The following is a 24944-nucleotide window of genomic DNA, read 5'->3' on the forward strand; positions in this document are numbered from 1 at the left end:
GCCATGGTGGGATAGACAAGGTTGCTTCTTCGTGGACCCTTTGTGGGTGGTTGCTTCTTCGTGGACCCTTCGTGGGTGGAGCCCTTCGTGGACTCGCGCAACCGTTGCCCTTGGGTGGAGCCCTGTGTGGACTTGCGCAACCTTTACCCTTCGTGGGTTGAAGTCTCCATCAACGTGGATGTAGGATAGCACCACCTATCCGAACCACGGGAAAAACATCCGTGTCTCCAATAGCGTTTGAATTCTCCAAACCCTTCCCTTTATATTCTTGCAAGTTGCATGCTTTACTTTCCGCTTCCAATATACTCTTTGCATGCTTGCTTGAATTGTGTGATGATTGCTTGACTTGTCCTAAAATAGCTAAAATCTGCCAAGAACTAAAATTGGGAAAAGGTCAAGTTTTTATTTGGTCAAGTAGTCTAATCACCCCCCCTCTAGACATACTTTCGATCCTACAGATACTAACGCCGCTGCTGGTGCCCCGATCGACTACGTTTTTGACGACCCCTCCTTCTTGCCAGAGCAATCAGGCAAGCCCTCCCCCCCTTGATCACCAAATATCGCCTATTCTTCTCTCTACTGCTTGCATTAGAGTAATGTAGCATGTTACTGCTTTCCGTTAATCATATCCCAATGCATAGCCTGTCATTGTTGCTACAGTTACTGATACCTTACCTGCAATCCTAAATGCTTATTATAGGATTCTTGTTTATCATCAGTGGCCCTACATTCCTGTCTGTCTGCCATGATATAATATCGGGCCATGATCACTCGGGAGGTGATCACAGGTATATAATTATACATATTATATGATACTTGTGGTGACTAAAGATGGGTCGGCTCGAAGAGTACCCGCGAGTGATTCATGGATTGGTCCGAAAGGACGTTTGTCCCGATGGCCCTCTGAGTGGATCTTTGTGGCGGAGCGACAGGGTAGGTTGAGACCACCTAGGAGAGAGGTGGGCCTGGCCCTGGTCGGCGTCCGCGGTTATTTCAAAATAACACTCTTAACGAGATCTGGGTATTTGATTTGAGTCTGTCCATTGGCCTATACGCACTAACCAACTATGCGGGAACATTTATGGGCACTCGACGTCATGGTATCAGCCGAAGCCTTCTTGACGTCAGCGACTGGGCGGCGCGCGCCGGGTTGAGCTGGAATGCCTGCTCTTGTATAAGGGAGGCTAGGTCTACTCACCGGCCGCGTTCGCAATGTGCAGGTGTGCAATGGGCGACGGGCCCAGACCCCTGCGCCATAGGATTTAGACCGGCGTGCTGACCTCTCTGTTGTGCCTAGGTAGGGCTGCGACATGTTGATCTTCTGAGGCCGGGTATGACCCAGGAAAGTGTGTCCGGCCAAAGGGGATCGAGCGTGTTGGGAAATGTGGTGCACACCTGCAGGAAAGTTTATCTATTCAAATAGCCGCGTCCCTCGGTAAAAGGGTGGCCCGGAGTTGTACCTTGACCTTATGACAACTAGAACCGGATACTTAATAAAATACACCCTTCCAAGTGCCAGATACAACCCGGTGATCTCTCTCACAGGGCGACGAGGGGAGGATCGTCGGGTAGGATTATGCTATGCGATGATACTTGGTTAACTTACCATCTACTCTCTTCTTCTGCTGCAAGATGGAGGCTGCCAGAAGCGTAGTCTTCGACAGGACTAGCTATCCCCCTCTTATTCTGGCATTCTGCAGTTCAGTCCGCATATGCTACCCTTTTTCCATTTGATACCAATGCTATGCGATGAGGGATGTGAACGGCGGCGCAAGGTTGCAAGCACAACGCGGGAAGGCCGGTGGCGGCTTGCTGTCGGGTGCGGGGCGGTGCTCTCCTTCCTCAACCTTTTCCCCGTGCAGGAGGTTGACGATGGATGCGGGAGAGGACGATGAAGAGATCTGACGGTTGTGCACGTAGATCGGATAGATCTGGCCAGACCGGCCGAAACTTTCGGCCGGTGCACCGGCGCAGAGTAGTGGCCTTCTTCTAATTCCTCATGATTCCCTTGTTATCCTTTAAAAAAAAGGAAATATATCTCTCTTGATTGTCTGTATCTCTCCTTATAGCAAAATAAGGAAAATATCTTTATGTCGATTGCATGTATCTCTCCTTATAGGGATCAAGAGAGATATACTTTATGTAAGGTGTATCTCTTATTTTTATGGACTAACTGATTTACTTGCCACTAACTAACAAATTTAATAAGGGTAATTTCGCCATAACATGTCTATAATTATGTGTCTTGGTCTCCATGTGGAAAATAAGGTAATGCACCTTACATGAAGGAACGGAGGGAATAGGACTGGGACGCGACCTTGATTTGGTACCGCCTGTTGAGAGGCCACGAGCAACCAAAAGCCTGCCTTTTAGCCTCATGTGCTGCCAACCAAACACCACGTATGCAGAACGTGGCTCTAGGCTCTAGCCCACTGCCTAATCGACACAGGGCGGCAGGCAGCCAAACAATCCATCATACTTCATTCAAGAGGATCAGATACTTGAAAGATTTCCAGTTGAGAGAGGTTAAACAGTACAGTATCAGGTAAAACAGATGTAAATTTCTTACACAGTGCATGACGTTCGAACAAAATTTAGATGATCCTAGCACTTAATAATAACATAACTCAGACTCAAACAAGAGCTGTGTAGCACATGAACAAGCAACAACCTAGACCTTGAAGCCTCTGCTGTTCCTCCTTCCTCTTGCCTTCTCAAACTTCCTTCCCTTCGAGCGGACATAAGGCTTGGTATGGCTGTGCGGCACACCAGGAGCCTTACCGAAGTGCCTCACTGCCTCACGGGCGTTCTTAGGGCCCCTCAGGAGAACCTGTTAAGACGATTGTAATTTGTGATGATTTGCTTGGTACACAACCAACAGCACAGAGTAATGGGCCAGTTGCAATGCCGGTATGCAATGACATATATTTGCATATTTAGAAGCGCAATATCTTGAAGAACAGGAACAACATTATGAAGGAATTTTTACAGCACAACAGTGTACAGACATGAACACTACACATAATAGGGGCAATACATGGTCGCAAAAAAGTGGGAGACGATACTAGACTAGCATTCAAACATCAAGGCTGAAACATCACAACCCAAAAAAATGTGCACTAAAATAAATCATGCCTAAAGTGTAGGTTTTTATTGCATCAATAGCTGAAAATGCAAAATGCAATGCACGAAAACATTTCTACGATAGAATCACGATATTCAGAGCACTGGAGAATAAGCAGTATTTGTCAACAGATTGAGCGTAGCATAATATGCAGGTGCATGCATTTTCAAGTATTACCATAGTCCATACTCAAGTATAAACTGCCCACCACTTAAGCAAGCAAAAAACATTCATATAACAAAATCATGATGCCATTAGTGGGATCAACCAATAAGCAGAGTATTGGTCCACACTGCATACAGCATGTACCACTAGACTATGCATCGTATGCTGTTCTTCCAAGAACACAGCAAATATTCAAATATTGAAACTACATCATTCATTTAGAAAAAGGAGAGAGCTAGTGTTGTTAGAACATTTGACTGAAGGACACCAGAAGAAGCAAAAGAGCAGAATTTCGGTTAGATCATTTGGCGCCAAAGCAATCATAATAATGTGATGGGCTGGTAAGACAACCATATAGATTTATGCACCAGCTAAACCTCCTTGGTCCAGAGTAAGGTTCCCAAGAAGAACATAACTAATGCAAGTGTCAAAATCATTAATGATCCTAGAAAGATGTGCTGGTTCAAGGCTCAGATCTATCTCAGCTTTCTCAGTCATGAATTCTCAGAAGCAGAACTGGCATGCAAGCTGAAGGTTTGTATCATCACTGCTGCAGTAAACCAGAGAACATACAAAGATAATAAATCTTAAAGAATAAAATGAAGGAAGAGTAATAATGAATGTATTAGTTCATTTGAAGAAATTCAACCACTGTTTTCTCTTGTGCTTCACAGATTAACAGAAGCGCAGGTGTGGTCACTGCCATCATTCCAATGCAAATTTTGTTACTACATGGACAAGAGATGCATGACCACTCAATCACAGTGACATGACTTGCAACACCAAATGGGATAGTAGATCTAAGCACAGAAATTGGGGGTTTCTTCAGGATTGTGATCTGAGAAGCCTGGGGACACCAATATGCTCAGAAGGGAAACAAACTGTACTCAAGAAACAATCATATTGCCTACTGGAGTCATAGCGATTAAAACTATTTCTGGGCACATCAGTCTATCTCCTACTTGCAAGATAGTAGCACCATGGTGATACAGGTACTTCCACCTTCGCAGGATCAAGCTAGACTGAATGAATTTAATATAAATTGGCGCTCACCATTTCGTTTGGCGAGCTAAATCCATCGGTCTGATGTAGGATGGCGACGCGCCGCCCGCGGCCTCGGATCTGACGCTCGCGCCTCTGGCCGGCCTCGCCCCGGCCGCCGGCGCTGCTGCGCAGCCCCCCGTCGCTCCTGCTCCTCTGGTTGGGTCCGCGCGCCCCCTGCTCCCCCAGGCCGTCGCCGCCCCTGCCGTGGTGGTGGCGCCGCTGCGCTGGGCCGATGTGGCGGAGGATGATGACGCCGCTGCCGGCCGCCCCATCGTCCAGCGAGACCCGCCGGCTGTCCATCTCCCCCTTCGGCTCGCCGGCCCCGCCCCCGCTCCCCCTCCTGCCGACCCCGCGAAAAAGGGACGCCCTTGGGTCCAGGACCGCTCGCCGCCGCCGTGCTCCGGCGTGGGGCGTCGCGGGGCGGTCCGACCTGGGCCGTGCCCAGCGCTCTTGGCGCCCCGCCGCGCCCGCCGTCCGGCCCACCGGCTGCCTCGTCGGTGGTCGCCCGTCGATCCCCCTTCCGCCCGTTCATCACGGTGTTCGGCTCCTCGTCGCTCCGGTTCTCCCCCAGCCGGTCCCTGCGACGCCCTTGGCTCCCCGTTGCCCCTTCGCTGGCGCCGGCGCCGGCGCCGGCGCCGGCCGCGGCAGTGGCCGCAGCATCGAGGGAAACCCTAGGTGCTGCCGCCCCGCCTCACAGGCTGGGCCGCGCCGCTGTGGGCCTCGAGGCTTCTGGGCTTGGCGCTAGGCCACCCCTGGTGCGGCTTCGCCTACGGGCCAGCCCACTTTGGCACGGTCCTGGGCCAGGCCAGCCTATTTGGCCGCCGGTTGGATTCCCCGGCATCCCATCTCGCCCCCTCCCGCCCCTGCTCTAACCCTAACCCGCGCCCCATCCCCTCCCGCCGCCAGCGCCGTCCGCCACCCCGGCTGCCTCATCGGTGGTCGCCCGTCGATCCCCCTTCCGCCCGTTCATCGCGGCGTTCGGCTCCTCGTCGCTCCGGTTCTCCCCCAGCCAGTCCCTGCGACGCCCTTGGCTCCCCGTTGCCCCTTCGCTGATGCCGGCGCCGGCCGCGGCGGTGGCCGCAGCATCGGGGGAAACCCTAGGTGCTGCCGCCCCGCCTCGCAGGCTGGGCCGCGCCGCTGTGGGCCTCGAGGCTTCTGGGCTTGGCACTGGGCCACCCCCTGGTGCGGCTTCGCCTACGGGCCAGCCCACTTTGGCGCGGTCCTGGGCCAGGCCGGCCTATTTGGCCGCCGGTTGGATTCCCCCGGCATCCCATCTCGCCCCCTCCCGCCGCCAGCGCCGTCCGCCACCCCTCCCCGTCGTCGCCCTCCGCCGGCATGCCCAGAGACTGGAACGATGCGGCCCCGCGCCCCAAGCGCCGCGCTGACGAGCGTCGGCCCGACGACTCCCGCATGGACGACCGACGCGACCCCTCCCGCCCCTCCCCCGACGCTCTCTGGCACGAGGCCGGCCTCCGCCGGCAGCTCTCCGGCCACGGAGATCGCCGGTCCCCCCCTCGCCGCTCGCCCGACCGGTCGGACCACCGTGGCCGGTCCCGGTCGCCCCCTCCTGCCGCTGAGTGGCGCGACCAGCGCCGCCGCTCGCCCTCCCCGGTGCGCAGGCGGGAGTCCAGCCGATCTCCGGCGCGCAGTGGTTGGCCCCGGTCCCCTGACCACATCCAACCCGCTGCCTCGCAAGGCCCTCTACCCCCCTCTGGCCAGTCTCGCCGTTACCAGCCCCTGCGTGGGGAACCGAGCTCCCCCCCCCCCCCGCGCAATGGCGCTGGCCGGGGCCGGCCGGAAGAAGCGGGGCTTGGGGCGTCCCAATGTCGCGGCCCCGACCATTGGCTCTACTCATGACCCGTCGACATCTACCACGACCGCGCTTCTCCTTGATGACCGCATCTCCAGCCTTGTCAAGTGCTTCAACTGCGGCCTCTCCCAGGTGGCATGTACTCAGCCCCAGGGCTGCTACCTCTGCTCGGATCCTGACCACCCGGCGATCCTTTGCCCCAACCGCCCGGTGGCGGAGGAGTTGGTGATGTACGGGCATGGGATTGAGGGCCTCGGCTTCTTCCACGTCGAGGTGCCTGACATCCCCTCCCCCTCACCATCGCTCCTGGTGATTGTCACTGTGAAGGATGGGGTCGCTTCGACAGAGATGATAGAGGCCGAGCTCAACCATCTCTACCACTGCTCCTGGGATTGGCAGGTCACCATGCTGCCTGGAGGCCAGTTCTCGGTCGTGTTCCCCGACGCTGTCAGCCATGGCTACAACACCCGCAGCGGAGACATTACTCTAGCTCTCTACAAGCTAGTGGTGGACATCTCTGTGCCGGTGCGGGACCCCCTGGCAGTGGCTGTCTTGGACACGGCTTGGATCCTCATCGGTGGCCTACCCGACATCGCTCGATCTAAGCGGGTCATTCGGAGCATGTCCCACATCCTCGGCAAGGTGGTGGTGGTGGACGAGTTGTCCCTCCACAAAGAGGAGGTTCGCGTCAAGGTCAAATGCCTCGACTCATCCAAGCTCCGCGCCACGATCCGGGTGTTCTTCAATGATCAGGGTTTTGACCTCCACATCTCCCCCGAGCCGCCCAACCACATTGGCCGCCCCCGCATCCCCGACGACAGCTTCTTGGGGGCCAGGCCGGACAGGGATGGTGCGGGGGATCGCCGCAGCGACCAAGACCCCCACCACGGACGCGGCTCCGGTTCGAAGGAGGACGACGATGACTCCGAGGACAGTCCTCCTCACGCCCAGCCTCCCGCGCCTGCTGCTAGGAGTGGCGGTGGGACCAGACGCTCCCACTCCTCAGCCGCTCTTCCGTCCCCCGACGACGGTCTCGACGCTTCGGACGCCAGCCTCCAGATCTTCCCAGCTTCATCGCCTCGCTCACCCGACGGTCCGCCCCTCGATGTCTTCACCGCCCTCTCCGCCAGGGCCGTCCCGAACCCGCCCAGCTCGGCCGCGCCCATGCTTCCCGCGCCTTTGGAGGAGCTCCCGGGGGCGGTCGTGGCGGCTCTGGACCCGCCTCCCTCGGGCCCTTCCGCTGGGGATACCGCCCTGGAGTTGGCGCCACTCTCCCCCCCCCCCCCCCGCTGCCTGCGGCAGCTTCCAGGCCGCACCAGGGGGCGGAGGTCCGACATTCCGACGCCGACCTGACTCCCCGGGCACCCGATGGGCCTCTCTGCCTTGCTCATCCTGGTCCGCCTCTGGTGCTTCCGGACTCCGCCGCCGTGGGGCTGCAGGTGGTGGTGACCACCCCGGTGGCCGCCCCCCTCCACCCTCCCAGACCGCGGCCTACTCCAGGCGGGCCAGGTCGACCTCGTCTCCGGTGACCTCTCGATGCAGTGCTCGGATCGAGGCGGCCAGACCGATGGGTAGCCCTGCTCTGCCTATCCCCGAGCAGGCAGAGCTCCGGGCCGCTGCCCAGAACCTCGAGCCAGGTACACTGCACATTCCTGCCTCATCCGCTACTCGTTCCTTTTCGGCTTTGGAGTCGGCTCCGCTTGGCCACCTCGCAAAGGTGGCAGCGGACTCGGCAATTGTGTTTCGGGGAGAGCCCCCCCCCCCCCCCCCGCAGTTCAGTTTGAGGCTAACCATGCAGGGGAAATCCTAGATGGTCGCCTCGTCGAGGCCCGTGCACGAGTACCCTCTCCTTCGGGGACGGCCCCGAACCCTTTGCCTCGCATGGCGGCCGCCCCAGTTGAGATCCGCGACCGCACTCGCTCTCGCACCGCTGCTCTCCGCGCCTCTCATGTCTTCGGGTCAAGCAGCCCCCGATGGATGAGTGATGCGGACCCTCTTCTGGAACATCCGCGGTTTCAGTCAAGATGGCCGACGCCGCCAACTAATCGAATACATGCGAACTGAGCAAATCGACATTGTGGCCATTCAAGAAACCATGCGTAAGGAATTCTCTCTGTCGGAGCTCGAGCACTTGAGGTCCGACCTATTTACTTGGCACTGGCTCCCTTCTAGTGGGAGTGCGGGCCACTCAGGTGGCATCCTCCTAGGGGTAAAGGATGCCACCTTTAAGGTAGGGAGCATGGAGCGGGGTGAGTTCTTCGTGAGCATGGAGATCTTTGAGCGGGCACTGAACTTCAAATGGGAAATTATTACGGTCTATGGGCCGGCCAACCACCACCGATCGAAGGCCTTCCTCGGTGAGCTCCGTAGGAAGGTAGCAGCCGCTCAGCTCCTGGTAGTGGTGGGAGGTGATTTCAACCTCATTCGTTCGGAAGAAGACAAGAGCAATAATTTGGTGAATTTCCCGCGGGTGCAGATGTTCAATAACTGCATTGCAGACATGGGGCTTCGCGAGCTCAATCGTGTCAGGGCCAGGTTCACTTGGACAAACCGACAAGTTGAGCCAACTCGCTCCGTTCTTGACAGGATCTTCGCTTCCCCTGAGTGGGACATTCATTGCCCCCTAGCATCGCTTCGGGCAATTACGCGGATTGGCTCAGATCACGCCCCCCTTCTCCTCTCTTCGGAGAATGAGTGTCCTCCCCTTCCGCCCCGATTTCGTTTCGAGACCTTCTGGTTGCGGCAGCCTGGGTTTTCTGCCACAGTGGGCGCGCGATGGCGCGAGGCGCGTGAGGCCCCCCATCGATCCCTTTCGGCCGTCGACAACTGGCACTTCTGTGCCAAGCGATCACAGCAATTCATGAAGGGCTGGGGCGCAAACGTCGGCCGCGACATCCGGGAGCGTAAAAACGCTCTCCTTCATGACATCCAAGCGCTCGACCTGCGGGCTGACACCACTGGCCTCTCAGCTGACAAGTGGATGCTTAGATATGATTCGAAAGACCAGCTCACGGTCATCTACTCAGACGAGGAGGCCTACTGGCGTCTACGGGGTACTCAGGATTGGGTCCTTAAAAGGGGACGCCAATACCGCCTACTTCCATGCCATTGCGAACGGCCGTTGACGCCGGAACACCATCCCTCTTCTTTGGGACGGAGAGTCCCTCTTGCAGAGTCCCGAGGACATCTAGGCTCATGTAGACGACTTCTACAAAGACCTATTCTCTGCTTCCCCACGGGGAGGTCTTGCCCTGGCGCAAGATATTTGGCCTGCCCACAGTTGCGTTTCGCCAGCGGACAACAAGGCCCTTACGGCATCGTTTTCTGAGGCTGAAATTTGGGCGGCTATTAAGGGCATGAATCCATCCTCGGCTCCTGGACCAGATGGGCTCCCAGTGAAGTTCTTCCAGACCTTCTGGGAGGTGATCAAACCTGAGGTGATGGCCCTATTTGACGAGTTCTTGGTCGGGTCCATCGACCTCGCCCGGCTCAATTTTGGTGTAATCCCCCTCATCCCCAAAGTGGCGGGGGCCTCAAAGATCAGCCAATTCCGCCCGATTACGATGATTAACGTCATCTTCCGCATCCTCGCAAAGGGGTACGCCATTAGGGTGGCCCCTATCGCCGACCGGATCACTCACCCGGATCAATCGACCTTCATCCAGGGTCATTATATCCTTGACGGAGTCCTAGTGTTTCATGAAGCACTCCATGAGGTTCACTCCAAACACCTCAAGGCAGTCTTCCTGAAACTAGACTTCCACAAGGCGTATGACACGGTTAGCTGGTCTTTCCTTTGGGAATGTCTCCTCCAAAAGGGCTTCGATGATCGGTGGGTGACTAGGGTGATGCAGATGGTTTCCTCAGGCCAGACCGCGGTGAACATTAATGGGGAGATCGGCCCTTTCTTCCTGCCAGGGCAACCCCTTCTCCCTGTTCCTGTTCAACATGGTTGTCGATGCTCTGGCCGCCATCTTGGATAAGGCCAAGGCGGCGGGCCGCATAAAGGGGATAGTCCCGCATCTTGTTGGGGAGCACGGGGTCTCCCTTCTCCAATATGCGGATGACACCATCATCATGGTGGAAGGATCGGAGAGTGATATTTCGAACCTCAAGTTCCTTCTGTTGTGCTTCCAACAGATGTCTGGCCTCAAGGTCAACTTCGACAAGAGCGAGGTGATGGTCTTGGGGTACTCCCAAGACGAGCGCCAGAGTATTGCGGATCGGCTTAACTGCCAACTTGGGAGCTTCCCCACGACTTATCTGGGGATACGCATTAGTGATTCTAGGCTCACGGTGGCAGACCTGCGCCCCACGGTGGGGAAGCTTCAGCACCGTATCGAGCCTTGGCAAGGTCGTTGGCTCTCCAAAGCAGCATGTACGGTGCTCATCAACTCGTCCCTCTCCAGCCTGCTCTTGTTCATCATGAGCTTCTACAACCTTCCGGAGACGCTTCATCACGAGATCGCCACTGTTCAGGGCCGTTTCTTCTGGGCCGGTGAGGGCGACAAGCAGAAGTACCACATGGTTAGGTGGTCAGAAATCTGCAAGCCTCGCTACCAGGGCGGACTCGGGATCATGTCTTCCAAACGCATGAACACTGCCCTCCTAACTCGGTGGCTTTGGCGGATTGCCAACGGAGATGGTGGCATGTGGCTTCACATCATTCAGCAGAAATACCTCTGAGGCCAGCCTCTCGCTTTCTGCCAGCGGTCTGGGGGATCCCAGTTCTGGCAATCCGTCATCCAGCTCCTCCCAATCCACAAGATTGGGACCTCGATAGAGGTCGGATCAGGCACCGCCACCCTGTTCTGGTTCGACAAATGGTCTGGCGACTTGCCCCTTGCGGCCCGCTTTCCCGACCTATTCTCCATTGTGGTGGCCCCTCAGATATCTGTCACGGCAGCCCTTATTGACTTAGGGCAGCTCATGTTCCGGAGGCCCTTTGGTCCGGCTGAGACCGCCAACTGGCAGGAGCTGCTTGACTGCATTGCATTGCACGCGCCTGATCTTACGACCGAGGATGACAGCTCCAGATGGCGTCTAGAGCCTTCTGGACAATTCTCCACCAAGTCCCTGTACCAGGCCATTGCTCCCTCGCCTGGGCATGAGGCGCTCACCTTCATTTGGGAGATTCGCCCCCCCCTGAAGATTAGGATCTTCTTGTGGCAATGGATCCATGGCCGCCTCCCGTCTGGCGTCAAGGTCCTGAAGCGCAATGGCCCAGGTGATGGGCGATGCCCGCTCTGCGGGCCGGAAGAGGATTCGAATCATATCTTCTTCACCTGCGTGTCCGCACAGTTCCTATGGAGCTGTTTCCGCGAGATAGTGGGTGGAAGCTGGGACCACAACAACTTCCCCACTCTCTTCGCCAACCTCCAGGCGATCCCACCCGCAGTGCGCCACATTAGGTGGCTGTCCATTGGGGTGCTGGCCTAGACGCTGTGGACTGTTAGGAATAAACTTGTGATTCAGCGCATCCCTCTTCGTCGTGCTACTGACGCTTTGTTCAAATGGTCTGCTTACTTGCAGCTTTGGCGGCCGCTTAGCCGCCCAAGGAGAGAGATGCCATCACCTCCATCATCACCCAGCTTCGCACGATGGCTCTCCGGATGGCTCCACCGCTTCCCCCACCACCTCCGAAACCGGATTAGATCATCGTCTTCTCGCCACCGCCTGGCCGTTTCTCTGTTGTCTCGTCGTGTGCTTGTGTTGGGCTTGTTGTGTTGTGCCCACAACGAAACTTGGGTCTCTTTGTCTGAGTGTGTGTGTTGGACCATGCCCGCGGTGGCTTTGTGTGAGTGTGTGTGGTGTGTTGTTGTTGTGACCTTGATATTCTGTGCTTGGTGGTTGCTTTATTTATAAAGCGGGGCGAAAGCCTTTTTTGGTAATCTAATATAAAAAGTACTAGAACCATAAGATATTTTATGGGTGTGTCTAGGGCACATCTAGATGTGCTCTAGTTATTGCACATCTAAATGAGTGAATCAAGCATAAAGAGAAAAAGAAAAAAGAGAAAAAAAAATTCACACGAATCTCAATGTAAGATCAATGACATACTCCCTCCGTCTTAAAATTCTTGTCTTAGATTCGTCTAGATACGGATGTATCTAATACTAAAACGTGACTTGATACATCCGTATTTAGACAAATCTAAGACAAGAATTTTGGGACGGAGGGAGTATGATTTAGATGTGCAATACTTATGGCACATCTAGATGTGCTTTAGCAAAACTGATATTTTATATGGCTGAGATGGCAAGTTGAGTTTAAATTTCGCAACATTAAATCTGATTATGTAACAGGATCTGAAATAGTACGGTCCGACAAGGGCATGCAACAACAAAAAGAAGTCTAGTAACAAACATATTCCCTGTGGATCACCGGTTAGAAGTATAGAAAACATTGTAATCCATAGCAATGGTCGTATGTAGACAAACTTAGTGACGAGTGAGGATGAGAACATAAGTGGGCAGCAGAAATTACCGTGTTCTGGCCAAGAGGAGCACAAAGGGCCAGCTGGTCAAAGGTGAGGCATTCTCCACCGGAATTCACAATGCGGGCCCTTGCCGTCTCAGTGAACCTGAGCGCTGCCACCTTGATCGCCGGCACCTCGTAAACTCTCTTGTCATCTGTTATGGTGCCCACGACCACAGCGATTTGGTTATCCTGCACTCCCAGAATCGCAAAGCCGAACAGGGTCATGCAGAGGTAACGAAAAGAACCTAATCACGCATCAATAAACACCAAAGCAAACGAACAGAGACCTTGCCGTCCATGAACTTGACGAGGCGACAAAGCGAGAGCGGCGGGCGGTTGGTCTTGCTCATGAAGAGGCGCTTCAGGATCACGGCATTGAACTGGCTCTTGGTCCTCCTCACCAGGAAGCGGTAGAGCTGCACGCACACGGATCGGGATGAGACGCTGCTCAAAATAAATTCCGAAATTCGGCAGGAAATGGGGAGGACTCCACCGGATCGAGGTGAACGTGTGGCTTACCTTCACCAGAAGCTTGAGGTAGACATCGTCCGACTTTGGCGCGGTGCGCTTGGTCCTCTTGTTACGGCCGCCGGCGACGAGGTCGATACCCTGCCACGAGAGAGCACAGGAGATGGGTCAGATCGTGCCCACGGTTACATAGATCAGCGTCGACAAGGCAGGCCGGGAGGTATGTTACCATGGCGGCGGCGGCGGCGGCGGCGTAGGGGTGGGTTCTAGGGTTTTGCGGGCGAGCCGAAAGAGTGAGGCATATATAGGCTCGGCGGTGGAGTCTGACTCGAATGGGTTTGTGCGCACCAGCACCAGGTCGGGAACCCCGTGTTGTGTTGGGTCCGGTCCGGTGGCTTGGAGCCTTGGATCAGATTCAGATGTTGCCGAGTGTGCGCAACTGCAGACTATGCTTTGCCCACCAGAAACATCAGCTACCGCCATTTTTTGAAAAATAAAACATCAGCTATCTCCTGATAGGGTGCTAGACATGGATCACTGCACTCGACAATATGCTGCCCCGTCAACAGCCAATATACGTCAAGTTGTTTCAATACAGGAGGCTCTTCTTGACAGTGAGTGAAGTACAGTAAGACAGGAAGGACAAAATTCAGTCATCAAAGATTGCCAGCATAGTACAGTAGTATATGTCTCGCTCCAGAAGAAATGTGGTTCGTGTTAAAATTCACGAGAAAAATGTAACCAAGAGCAAGAGCACAATGATTGCGATTACATCTTATATATTGTCTAAAATCAACAGGTTAACCAACAGAAACTGTTCAAAACTATCTATGAATATTGATCTATATTTCCTACAACTATGACTTATGCTTTCTGATTGCTGCCTACAAAAAATTCACTCGCCTTCAGCATCTTCATCAGATTCAGAATCTTGGATGATTTGGTTTGTCTTGGCTCTCTTCCTCCGTGCTAACATTTCCTCCTCTTCTCCATCAGACTCAGAATCTTGGACCATCTGGTTTGTCTTAGCTCTCTTGCTGCATGCTAATACTTCCTCCTCTTCTCCATCGGATTCAGAATCTTGGACAATTTGGTTTGCATTGGCTCTCTTCATGTGTACTAATACTTCCTCCTCTTCTCCATCGGATTCAGAATCTTGGACGGTGTCATCATGTTGTGCACTGGCCTGCAGGTTTTCATCAGCACGAACATCTGGACCTTCTTTTGCATCCTCCTCAGGGTCACTCTCAGGTGATGCGGCACTCGCTGGAGGAGAATCCCCTTCACGTTCTTCTTCTGCAGCTTTCTCCTTTGGTTGTATCCGAAAATCTCTTGCTACGCTACGCTTGGCATGCCTCAGAAGGTTCACCTTTGTGAGCTTGCTTAACTGAATTAGGTACTTCTCATAATCCTCAACCTGGAAAATAAGATCAGGAATGCATTTGCTCTCCCTTTTAATCTTCGCGAGGGTTCCTTTTTTGTGCGGTTGCTCACTCTGTAACACACAATAAAGCAAACGAGAAAACAAGAAACTATTAAAATGAGGTGATAGGAGCCATAAGCGTGAACAGTGTATTTATAGTGCCAGAGACCTCTTGAAGTGTAAAGACAAAATTGTAAAGTGGAGCAGTAAGCATCCTGCAAGTTACTTCCGCCATTTTCTGAAATTTGAGACCTGGTATGAACTGCTTGTAGCCCTTAGGTGCAATCTGAGACTTTGAGATGTGAGCCAAGAGCTTGTAGAACTTTGCAGTCAGTTTCAGAAACTGCTCTGCCTGAGAATCTGAGTGTGCAAAGGTAAAATCAGACTGAATAGAGGAATGTAACAATATAGGCGTTTTATGATACTTTTTCAACCTACCCTTAAGGCTCATATGTGTGAAAGACGAAAGAACATGAACTACTGATGTTGATCTGGAGTAGAGTGCTTCCTCCAGAAACATTCTTTGCGTCCTTTCATCTGCTGGCTGATCCTCGTCGACATTAGAAGAGCCGTAACCTAATGTCAGCATTGCCTTAAGCTTACCAAGACCCCATTCCAGTTCCATAAGAGATGACTCAACCATGTGAAGGAAGACAGCAACAAGTGAATTTTTTGTTTTACAATTGACAATGAGAAATGCCTCGGAAGAATCTACAGAGTCCTCGTCTCCGGAGGCTATTAATTTCTTCAACTCTGTTGTCATCTCATGCACAAGAATCATGTCATCTGGAGTTGTCATAAGATGGACAGCGAGTTTTACCATCTCTTGTGCGGTGGTTGGGCTTTGGACAGTATTCTTTCGACATAAGCCTGCAGCCCAATGTCCCACAAGATGCCTCTGATCAGGATGCAGTTTCCTTGATATGCCAAAAATCAGTTCAGATACAGCCTGCAGAAATGAACATGAACTTTAGTTTTTCCATTTGTGAGAGAACTTTAGATTATCTACCAAAGCAAACCATTAAGATCAAATTATTCACTTGTATCTTCAATGAGGATTATTTTGTGGATAGTTATTTATTAACACATAACATGGTATCTGGCATGACATACCCGCACATACCTAAAACAAAGAAAACAAAATCACTCAAAGACTGAGAACAGCAAGTTTGGACGGATAAGTTATCTAGAATATGAAATGTCAACTAATCTATATCATCTACTACCTCCATTCCAAAATAATTTAAGTTCTAGGTTTGTCCTAAGGCAAACTTGTTTAAGTTTGACCAAGTCTACATAAAATATATTAAATCTAGAACATCAAATTAGTCTCATGAGAATCTTTATGAAATATATTTTTATACTATGTGTTGGTGTTGTAAATCTTAGCACATTTTTCGATAGAGTTAGTCAAACTTAAGCAAGTTTGACTTACGACAAATGTATAACTTCAATTATTTTGGAATGGAGGGAGTAGAACTGAACTGTGGCACAACTTCCACCCAAAATAACATAAGCAGGCCAACAAGGAGCATGTGCAAATATTTCCAACGAAATGAACGGTGCAGAAGCAGAAGCATCTACTGTGCATTATGCTTATTATGCTAAATAGGTGCAACTGGGCATCAGAGTTATAATAATGTAATACAGTAGAAACACAATCCATCATATGTTGCTGTCCTACTCAGATTACCATTAGGCTTACCTCGGATTCACGTGAAAGGGATTGGGAAAGGGCTCTAGCATATAACATCTTCAATATGTTCAGAAACACATGAGCGCCTCTTTTTGCTGGATTCTCAGTCACAGTAGTGTCATTGTCAAGAAGCTGGTCAGCTTCCATCATATCCTCTATATTTGAAGGAGCCGAAGATATCAGAAGATCAGTAATGTCACTAGAACGGTCTTCTGATACACTTAGTTTAAAAAGTTCTTTAAAGCATGTCAATGCCAGATATAACTGATCCTTTTTGTTTTCAACTGTTTTCTTCCCTTGGGTTGTGTTCTTCTTGAATCCACCATTCTCTTGCTCTGAATCTAACATAAGCCACCATATGAGCTTCACAATTGGCTGCGCTAAGTTTTTTACATCTTCATACCGCGTTCTTCTTAGATTTCCAATGGCCAGATCACTTGCCTTAGCTGTAAGTGATCTGAACATCTCAAGACAGGCTTTCAGTACAAAGGATAATAGATTGGAGCTCTGATTCAATTTAGATTGGCTAGGACGCTGGCTGCCTTTATCATATTTATCAGCATGGCACTGTTTGGCACACATCACTACAAGCTCATACAAACTTGAATTCATAAATTTCCCCCTCTTTTCATGTAATTTCAGCAAAGAAGCGTTTGAATTTTCATTAGGTTCATTAGTCTGCCTATCTGTAGCACTTCTTGAATCCCCTCTTCTTCGTGCAACTTTCTCCCTGCTCTTGCTTGTTTTCCTCTCAAAGCCACTGTGAGCATCAACGAGCTCCAGTATTTCTTTTTCTAACTTCTCCTTCGGTTCATCAGCAGCTTCAGCTAGTTTTGAAGAAGCAAAATCAACAAAAACCTCAACGATTCCAGGCATAAAAACGTTATGACACTGGACTATCTCCAAAGATGAAGAAGCAGAACCAGCTTCTTGGGTCTGTCCTCGTTGATCTGTTATAAATCAACAGCAAACTGTAAGCATGAAAATATGTGTCATTTAAAATAATAGGGTTAAGCACCAACGGGATGCCTTTATCACAAACCTTCTGTGAGGCATTTCCTCAAATACTTCTGGATATTTGATAATCCTTTCATGAACAAGTCCCTTGATGAGGATCTTCCAACCTGACAGTAGCATAGATTTGGAATACATTATGCTTAAACCAATTAGTTAAGGATTTCAAAATGAGCAAAGACCAAACCTCATTATCCTGGGAAGGAGCAAAACCAAAACACTTCCAATATGCATCACGTGGTCGGTGACATTTACTATTTTGTTGAGCTCGAAGAATGCACGAGACACATGACAGTAGGCAATCCAAAGGTTCCACCATACATACTTTGGCATTCTCAACTTTAAAACATGAATCCATTTTAAGGGGGCATTCAGCATTCTGAAGCAATTTAGGCAACAGCATCCCATAAGAAAAACTTTATTTGGCTTGCGAAAAAAATGTACTTGAGTGAATCTACAGTATCAAGTGGACAGAAGTAGATACAAGAATCTCTTTGGTAGTTTTACCTCTATGTAATAGTTTAGGAAGTGAGGCCACAGGAAATCAAGGACATAGTCTGCAACATCTGGATCGGAGGTAACAATTCGAATGAGACCCTCGTACAAAACCATTTTGACTCTAGCCTGTAATAGCAGAGTAGCTATGTCAGGAACTAATATCTGCATTGCTATAGATGAAGGATAGAACAAATAAGTGGCACAGTATATCTGTAAGATACCTGCTGGGAAAGACATCTGCGAAGCAATCCACTTAATTCTTGAAAGAGTTCCACACCAACCTCTCTATGTATTTCAGGTTGCTGGCTAGAGCTCGGTTGACTTGATGAGTCTTGAAAAGGATTAGCCTCATTTTTCCTGTACTCGCTCTCTGTTACAATCAGCTCAACTATAGCATTTGTAGCGGCAATACGGACAGCATCCTCCCGCTTGAACATGGCCTTCCTTACTACCAATATTATGTAATCCTGAAAATTGATTCCACCACAATCATCATACCCCGGTTTACAACGACAAAAGCATGGAATACTGTGAAGGTCACAGACCTTGAGATCACGGCTGAACTTAGTGAGTGGCAAGATGCAATTGATCAGACCCGTCGATATCTTGTCATTCATGAAGGCAAAATAGTCCAGCAACTCCTTCAGGTGTGCAACGTATTCTAGCATTGGAAACGGATGACTCCGAACTAAGCATCCAAGCAAACTGTAGAAAAAGACAGAATTTACTAAAATAGAAAGTATACTCCGCAAGCTTTTAACGGGTTTTCGAGCTTCTGTTACCGAAGGACTGGTGCACTTTGCTGGGGCTTTGCTGAGAGGATCCGGAACTTGCATTGTTCAATTATCTGACCTCAAGTAAACCAATGGGAAAAAAGTAAGCCAATGGAAACATGCTATGTCATATTAAACGAATCAAGCAGCTAATCATAATTGACTCCCCAACAAAAAGATCAGACCGCCTTGATCATACCTCAGTGCGTGCCATTTCGTGGGTCTCAAACAACGACTTGAGCATATTAACACCTATTTCTTCAGTGCTCATAACCCCTTCGTCTGGACCATCTTCCTCCCCTGGATCACCGTTTGAGGCTTCTAACAGGAGAAAACCTACCTGAACAATGCTTGGAACGACATGCTCCCTCCCACCAATGCTCTCAGCGACCTGCATATTAGGCCCAATTTACAATCCCAAAGAGAACTAAGAATCCAAGGTAGAGTATTCTGATCATCACAGATTCAAAATACAAATTCCTCACTGCTTTCAGTAGTGCCTTCTCAACACAATGAGCAGCCTCTACACTTTCCTCTTTGAGGCCATCTGGCAACCACTTGCAGCGCCTATAAGACATTGGTCACGAAACCAGCCAATCAGAACAAATATCGATGCTAAATACTCCCTCCGTTCCAAAATAGATGACTCAACTTTGTACTAACTTTGTACTAAAGTTGGGTCATCTATTTTGGAACGGAGGGAGTACATCTCACAACAAATGTGTACGCTAAATACATCCCAATTAGACAACAATGCCCTCACCTCGACATCCGATAATCCCGGCGTGATGTAGTGGCAGCGTCCCGGAGCACGGCCACAGCACCGTCGTTGAACCTCCGCACGCGTGCCACGGACAGCAGTACCGCCACGGCGAATGCGTTGAGCACACCCGTGGCATTGGCCTTGACGGCGGCTACCACCTCCCTTGCCAGTGCAGGGTCCTGCTTAACCGCAAAGGCGACGTGCATCAGCACGGTGCCCTCGACCTGCCGTGCGATGGACGGCAGGGCGCGCACACGGGCGCCGTGGCGGCCGCCGAAGAAGCGGAGGAGGCCGGCGAGGACGAGCCGGGGGTGGACCGGTTTGGAGGCGAGGAGGAGGAGCTGATAGGCGAGTGCGGGGAGGTCCTGGACATCGGCGCCGGGGAGGAGGGAGAGAACCTTAGATAGGCAGTCGGGAACGCGGGATCGGAATGACACGGGGAGGTCGCGCAGGAGGGAGGCGACGGCGAGGAGGGTCGGAGACGGCCAGCTGGGCGCGTTGAGGAGGGAGGAGAAGGCAGCGGAGGCGGCCGAGGGGTTTGGGGAGAGGGAGAGCAGGGCTGGGAGGAGGGAGAGGTGGTTCGGGGGGGAGGCGGCGGAGAGGGAGCAGAGGAGGTCGGCGAGGGCGTCTGGCGGGAGAGCGGGTAGGAGGGGAACCGCGGCTGAGGGGTCGCGGGAGGCGAGTTGGAGGACAGGTTCCACGCTGGACCGTGGGGGTTGCTGCGACGAGGGAGGGCCATCGACGGCGGCCGCCGACATCACCGTCCAAAGGCGTGGCTGCCGGCGGGGAGTTTGGGGGTTCGGGCGGGAAGCGGGTGGGGTTTTCGCTCGCCTTCCGTGACACGAGAAGGTTTTTCTTTTTTCTTTTGTGTGTGTGTTTCTGCACGCTGTGAGAAATGATCCTGCACCTTTAGGGCTTGTTTGGTTCGACGTTATCCTGATCGGCAAATTTCACAGTTTTGATCTGTTGACGAAATCAATTCACATAATAAACTACCCGTAATTCACATAATGAACTGCCCGTGAAACTATTTCACTCTTCTCATCTTTTTGTGTAGCGTCCGTCATGCAGGCGCCACACCCTACGGTGCAACGTCCAATTCAACGGCGTTGCACGCCAGTCCACCGTGGCAGCCCCTGGGCCCGCACCCAGCAGTGCAGCGCCTCCGAGCTAGGCGCCGCACATATGCAACGCCTAGCGCTCGGGCACTGCATTGTGACTTATTCACCGCGGCGGCCCTCTCCTCCCCCTCCCCCCACCCCATTGCACCACTAGTTACAGTTACAGAAACAGCATAGCCGCGGCGGCGGCCCTCTCCTCCCCCCTCTCAATCCCCTCTTCCAAATTCTTCAGATCTAACGATTTGGTCCGTGGATTCCTTCACCAATCCATTCTAGAAGGTACTCTCCTCCGATCCCTTTCTTTCTATCCATAGAATGTATGATATTTTGAAGATTTGGGGAACCCTTATTTGAATCTTGCATGTATTAGATTTGGGGAACCCTTGTTAGATTAGAATGTTGCATGTATTAGAATCTTGCATGTATTAGATACCTAATTTAGCAACCCTAGTTTAGTATATTTTATTAAAAAAAATGGTTTGGATACATAGGTTGACATGTTATTTTATATGGAAAAGAGATTTGTATTAAATCTTGCATGTAGTAGGCCTAGTTTAGTTTATTTGTGTTGAAATTATATTTGTGTTGACAAGAATGCTTTGGATACATATGCTTTGAATTTTGTATGTACTAGGCATACTTTAGTTTATTTGTATTCAAAAGATAATCGTGTTGACAAGAAAATTTTCTTTTAAAATTGTTAGGATGGTTTGGCTTCTCGATAATCACTGGAACAAACAACACCGGTCGTATGCTATGGCGGTGGAGCAGCGGGTAATAATGAAAGTGGCCGGTTTTATGAATTTCGTGTTTATTTCAAACACAAATGCTCCATATGTAATGTTATGATTTGTTTGTTTGTAGGAGCTTGCACCTCTGAAGCTTCGTTCTCACGGGGTCACCCTTGGGTGGATGCGCTATGATGAGCGATACACACCGTATGTAAGGGAGACAGGACTTCTCCCTTTCATTCAGATGGTCAGACGGTCGACGCCACCCAACAATGCTCCAGCACTCACCGCGCTTATTGATCATTGGAGGCCGGAGACACACAGTTTCCATCTTCGGACCAGGGAGATGACCGTAACGCTTCAGGATATTGCTATGATCACCGGTCTTCCTATCAATGGGAATCCTCTATGTATGAGCATTGATTCTGATGGGTGGCGCGCGCAAATGAATGCCCTTATCGGTATGGTTCCTCCGGAGCCTCGGGAACCAGCAACAGAAGACAAGAAGAAGGAAAGAGTCGCAGTCGGTGCTCCTTTCACATGGATTACTGAGCACTTTGGTACTTGCCCTTAGGAAGCTAATGAGGACACGGTCAAGACATATGCTCGTGTCTATATGTGGTACGTGATATCCAGGACTATGTATGCTGATGGCACAGGCAAGAATGCTCCATGGATGTGGCTGAAGGTGTTGACCGTCTTTGATAGCAATTGGAGTTGGGGTTCGGCAACACTGGCTTACTTGTATAGACAGGTATGAAGTTGTTTCTTTTTCACTTCATTGCTACATTATAAATGCGATCTTGCTCTTAATTTAACCATGCTCTCTTTTATGTGCAGTTGGACGAAGCCTGTTGTAGGTCATTTGGAGGTATTGGTGGTTGTTTGCTCGCACTTTCCATATGGAGCTGGGAGCGTTTGCCGGTTGGACGCCCGAAGACCGTGAAGTACGAGGATTGGGACAACAAAAGCGACCCACTATGGCTCCCCAGTTGGGCTTACAAGTGGGATGTGTTAAATGAGACGACGGATGATCCCTCGGTCATGTACAAGTTGTACTAGAGTGAGCTTGACGCGATCACGCCTAAGCAGGTGAATCGACATTGCATAAGTGATTATGATGCTTCTATTGTAAGTCGATATCAATTTTGCATTCTATCCCATTTTGCAGGTGGTATGGGAGCCGTATGGAACAGGAGACAGTTTTGGTAACCCTATAGAGTTCAGACTGAATCCGATGTGCACTAGGGATAGGGATCTCTGGCGTATGCGGTGCCCACTCATATGCAATTGGGCGGTTGAGCTTCACCTCCCACATCGAGTGCGCCATAAGTTTGGTTTGTTCTAGGCACACCCATCGGAGTGGGAGGACACGGACAAGTTGCTACACGCGTAAAATATAATTAACCTTGAGCACTTAGCAGCTTCTCGGCGGTTTCGATGGTGCTAATATTCTGTTTCTAACTTGCAGGTTGGATAGGAAAAGGCAGCGGAAGATCAAGAATTGGGACAAGCATCACGGGAACTATGTCGTACAGTTCGCGCTTAGTGTGGAGCAAGCTAGGGCTGGAAAACGAGCCCCGCTTCGTGAGCACTGCCCGATCGCGTTCAACAACTATCTCACATGGTTTCTTGCAAGTACCCATGTGGAGGTATGCAAGCCGGCGTATGCTGAGGAGATTTTGGAAGAACCCACCGTTTTTGATGAGGTAGCGCAGCACCAGTACAACGCATTAGTCAGGAAAGGCAACTCAATGATCCCTTCAGCTCCAATGATGAACTTTATGGTATTTGCCCTCTTTGCTTTTCATTCACACTATTCACATCTTCGCTTGCCTAACATGTTAATACCGTTTCTGTTCATAGCGTGCCCAGATCAAGAAAGCAGCTGATGAGACCGAGACTATTCTTGAAACAACCCCGGCTGGCGAAAGCGATGGGGAAGGTGCACTTCGAGCATTCATCAAGGTTCACATCTCCTTCAAACTAGCACTTAACATGTGTTGCTACGTTCGATGTCTCATTCACTTGTACATGTTGCAGTGCCAGGGCCAAAAGTTAAGGCGTCTATCAATCCTTTTCGGTTGTCGTGACCCCGAGTATGTATCACCAGAACGGTCTAGGTCGGCGACACCATCAGATCCCGCTTCGGGGAAGGGCCATGGTGATCATTTGGAGGATGAGGATGTGGGTGTGGTCACCCAAGAGGTATGGCATGAGCATAGATATCCAATTGTTGATGCATTGCTAACTATATCCTCACACATTGTCTTTCCATATCTTTTGTTGATGCATAGGTTGCTGATGATATGACCTTGGGGACGTACCAGGTTAGGTCTGCATACAGGTTAAAGCCTAGGACGAGAATCAACAAGTACACACCTGAAGACTTCACCCAAAGAGGCAAAAGGATGGTCGGCACCTCGCGGATGGCGGCTTTGGATGACTATTTGGATGACGATGTGGATGACGTGGAGGAACCAGAGCCAGAGCGGGAGCGGGTTCCTCTTCCTAGGAAGGTGAAGAAGTTAGCTAGCAAGAGGGGGGAGCAACCAAAAAGTGCTCAAGGAACTAGTCATCGTCCTCTATTTGTAATGTTGAACTTGAAGTGGTGGTAGCTTGTAGTAATGTGGAACTTGTTATGTCGGTGAACTTGGAGTGGTGGTAGCTCTATGTTGGACTTGATCCTCTTGTATGTCTTAGTTATGTTGAACTTGGAGTGGTGGTAGCTCTATGTTGAACTTGAAGTCATTGGTTATCTTAGCAATGTTGAACTTGTTGTCTTAATAATGTTCAACTGTGACTGAAATGTTGAACTTAAAGATCCTGACTGCTTATTCTAGGAAATGTTGAACTGTGCCTGAAAATGACCCAGTTTGCAAGTTACAACCGTGCAACACCTAGCCTGGAGGTGCCACACTAAGCAGTGCAATGCCTAGCTCCAGGGCATTGCACTGCTCAGTGTGGCGCCTCCAGGCTAGGCGCAGCAGCAGCTGTAACTTGCAAACGTTTTGTTTGCTCTTTGTTTAGCTCATCCCAGGAGTGTAATGCCTCAGAGCTAGGCGATGCACTGTACAGTGTGACGCCTAGCTCTGAGGCGTTGCACGCCTTGGATGAGCTAAACAGAGAGCAAACAAAGTGTTTACAAGGGCGTTGCACTACTCAGTGTGGCGCCTCCAGGCTAGGCGCTGCAGCAGCTGTAACTTGCAAACGTTTTGTTTGCTCTCTGTTTAGCTCATCCCAGGAGTGCAACGCCTCAGAACTAGGCGTCACACTGAGCAGTGCAACGCCCTGGAGCTAGGCGTTGCACTTGTACTTAGCGAATTTTTTGGCATATGCACACATATTCCGATGATGTGAAGTAGGATTGATACATAGCAAGCGAAGAACTGTGAAGAAAACATATGCACAGAGTACTTCACGACACATACTAGTTCATAATACATAGTACTTCACGACACATAGTAGTTCACAACCAAATCGAGGAGGAGAGATAGTAGTTCATGACACATAGTAGTTCACAACCAAATCGAAGAGCATAGTTTAGAGGATAACACGATCATCGTCCACAAGCAAGTTGAAGATGACATAGCTCTATTGCGTAGAGCAAGGCCCCTTTCCCTTCTTCTTCTTCTTCTTCTTCCTCCTCCTCCTCCTCTCTTCTTCCTCTTCATCCTCCCTTTTCCTTATGAGGTGGGCCTCCTTAACCACCCTCTCCATGAATATCTGATTCCCCCTCTCTTTTTTTCAGCTGCAATTGCCCAAAGCTTCATGGTTCCTTCTTCAAAATCCTTTTGATGCTTCTTCTGTGCCTCCTCACATTTCCTCACCAAC

General features: G+C 50.9%; 5 protein-coding genes, 1 non-coding gene and 1 pseudogene across 6 annotated transcripts; 3 read left to right on the forward strand and 4 right to left on the reverse strand.

Moving 5' to 3' along the window:
• Positions 1–2498: 2498 nt before the first annotated feature.
• LOC125551583 (large ribosomal subunit protein eL18x-like) lies at positions 2499–13478 on the reverse strand. Its single transcript, XM_048714837.2, has 5 exons — positions 13321–13478; positions 13143–13232; positions 12911–13039; positions 12630–12812; positions 2499–2830 (listed from the first exon to the last, which is right to left on the reverse strand). Exons 1-5 carry the CDS (start codon positions 13321–13323, stop codon positions 2672–2674), a joined length of 564 nt encoding a protein of 187 aa, XP_048570794.2. The 5' UTR covers positions 13324–13478; the 3' UTR covers positions 2499–2671.
• On the reverse strand, positions 3753–3845 carry LOC125555067 (small nucleolar RNA Z223). The gene has a single exon (XR_007304518.1). It is a non-coding gene; the product is annotated as a small nucleolar RNA Z223 (small nucleolar RNA).
• Positions 3916–3994, reverse strand: LOC125555180 (small nucleolar RNA U36a; annotated as a pseudogene).
• Positions 6108–7496, forward strand: LOC147975873 (uncharacterized). The gene has a single exon (XM_087519386.1). It carries the CDS (start codon positions 6108–6110, stop codon positions 7494–7496), a length of 1389 nt encoding a protein of 462 aa, XP_087375512.1.
• Positions 13479–13754: 276 nt separating the features above from the next.
• On the reverse strand, positions 13755–20119 carry LOC125551584 (fanconi anemia group I-like protein). The gene is made up of 13 exons (XM_048714838.2): positions 19259–20119; positions 18981–19062; positions 18695–18886; positions 18505–18569; positions 18268–18427; positions 17944–18189; positions 17732–17848; positions 17412–17603; positions 17253–17334; positions 16220–17160; positions 14953–15463; positions 14684–14874; positions 13755–14586 (listed from the first exon to the last, which is right to left on the reverse strand). The coding sequence occupies exons 1-13, from the start codon at positions 20014–20016 to the stop codon at positions 13987–13989; spliced, it is 4137 nt and encodes a 1378-aa protein (XP_048570795.1). The 5' UTR covers positions 20017–20119; the 3' UTR covers positions 13755–13986.
• A 1016-nt stretch (positions 20120–21135) lies between these two features.
• Positions 21136–22590, forward strand: LOC147975874 (serine/threonine-protein phosphatase 7 long form homolog). The gene is made up of 6 exons (XM_087520618.1): positions 21136–21153; positions 21244–21357; positions 21685–21864; positions 21951–22165; positions 22282–22318; positions 22582–22590. Exons 1-6 carry the CDS (start codon positions 21136–21138, stop codon positions 22588–22590), a joined length of 573 nt encoding a protein of 190 aa, XP_087376744.1.
• A 292-nt stretch (positions 22591–22882) lies between these two features.
• Positions 22883–23728, forward strand: LOC147975875 (uncharacterized). Its single transcript, XM_087520619.1, has 3 exons — positions 22883–22897; positions 22977–23318; positions 23408–23728. Exons 1-3 carry the CDS (start codon positions 22883–22885, stop codon positions 23726–23728), a joined length of 678 nt encoding a protein of 225 aa, XP_087376745.1.
• The last annotated feature ends 1216 nt before the right edge of the window (positions 23729–24944 follow it).

This window comes from Triticum urartu, chromosome 4A (genome assembly GCF_056163025.1).
Source record: "Triticum urartu cultivar PI428250 chromosome 4A, HENAU_Tu73, whole genome shotgun sequence".
NCBI classification, from domain to species: Eukaryota; Viridiplantae; Streptophyta; class Magnoliopsida; order Poales; family Poaceae; genus Triticum; species Triticum urartu.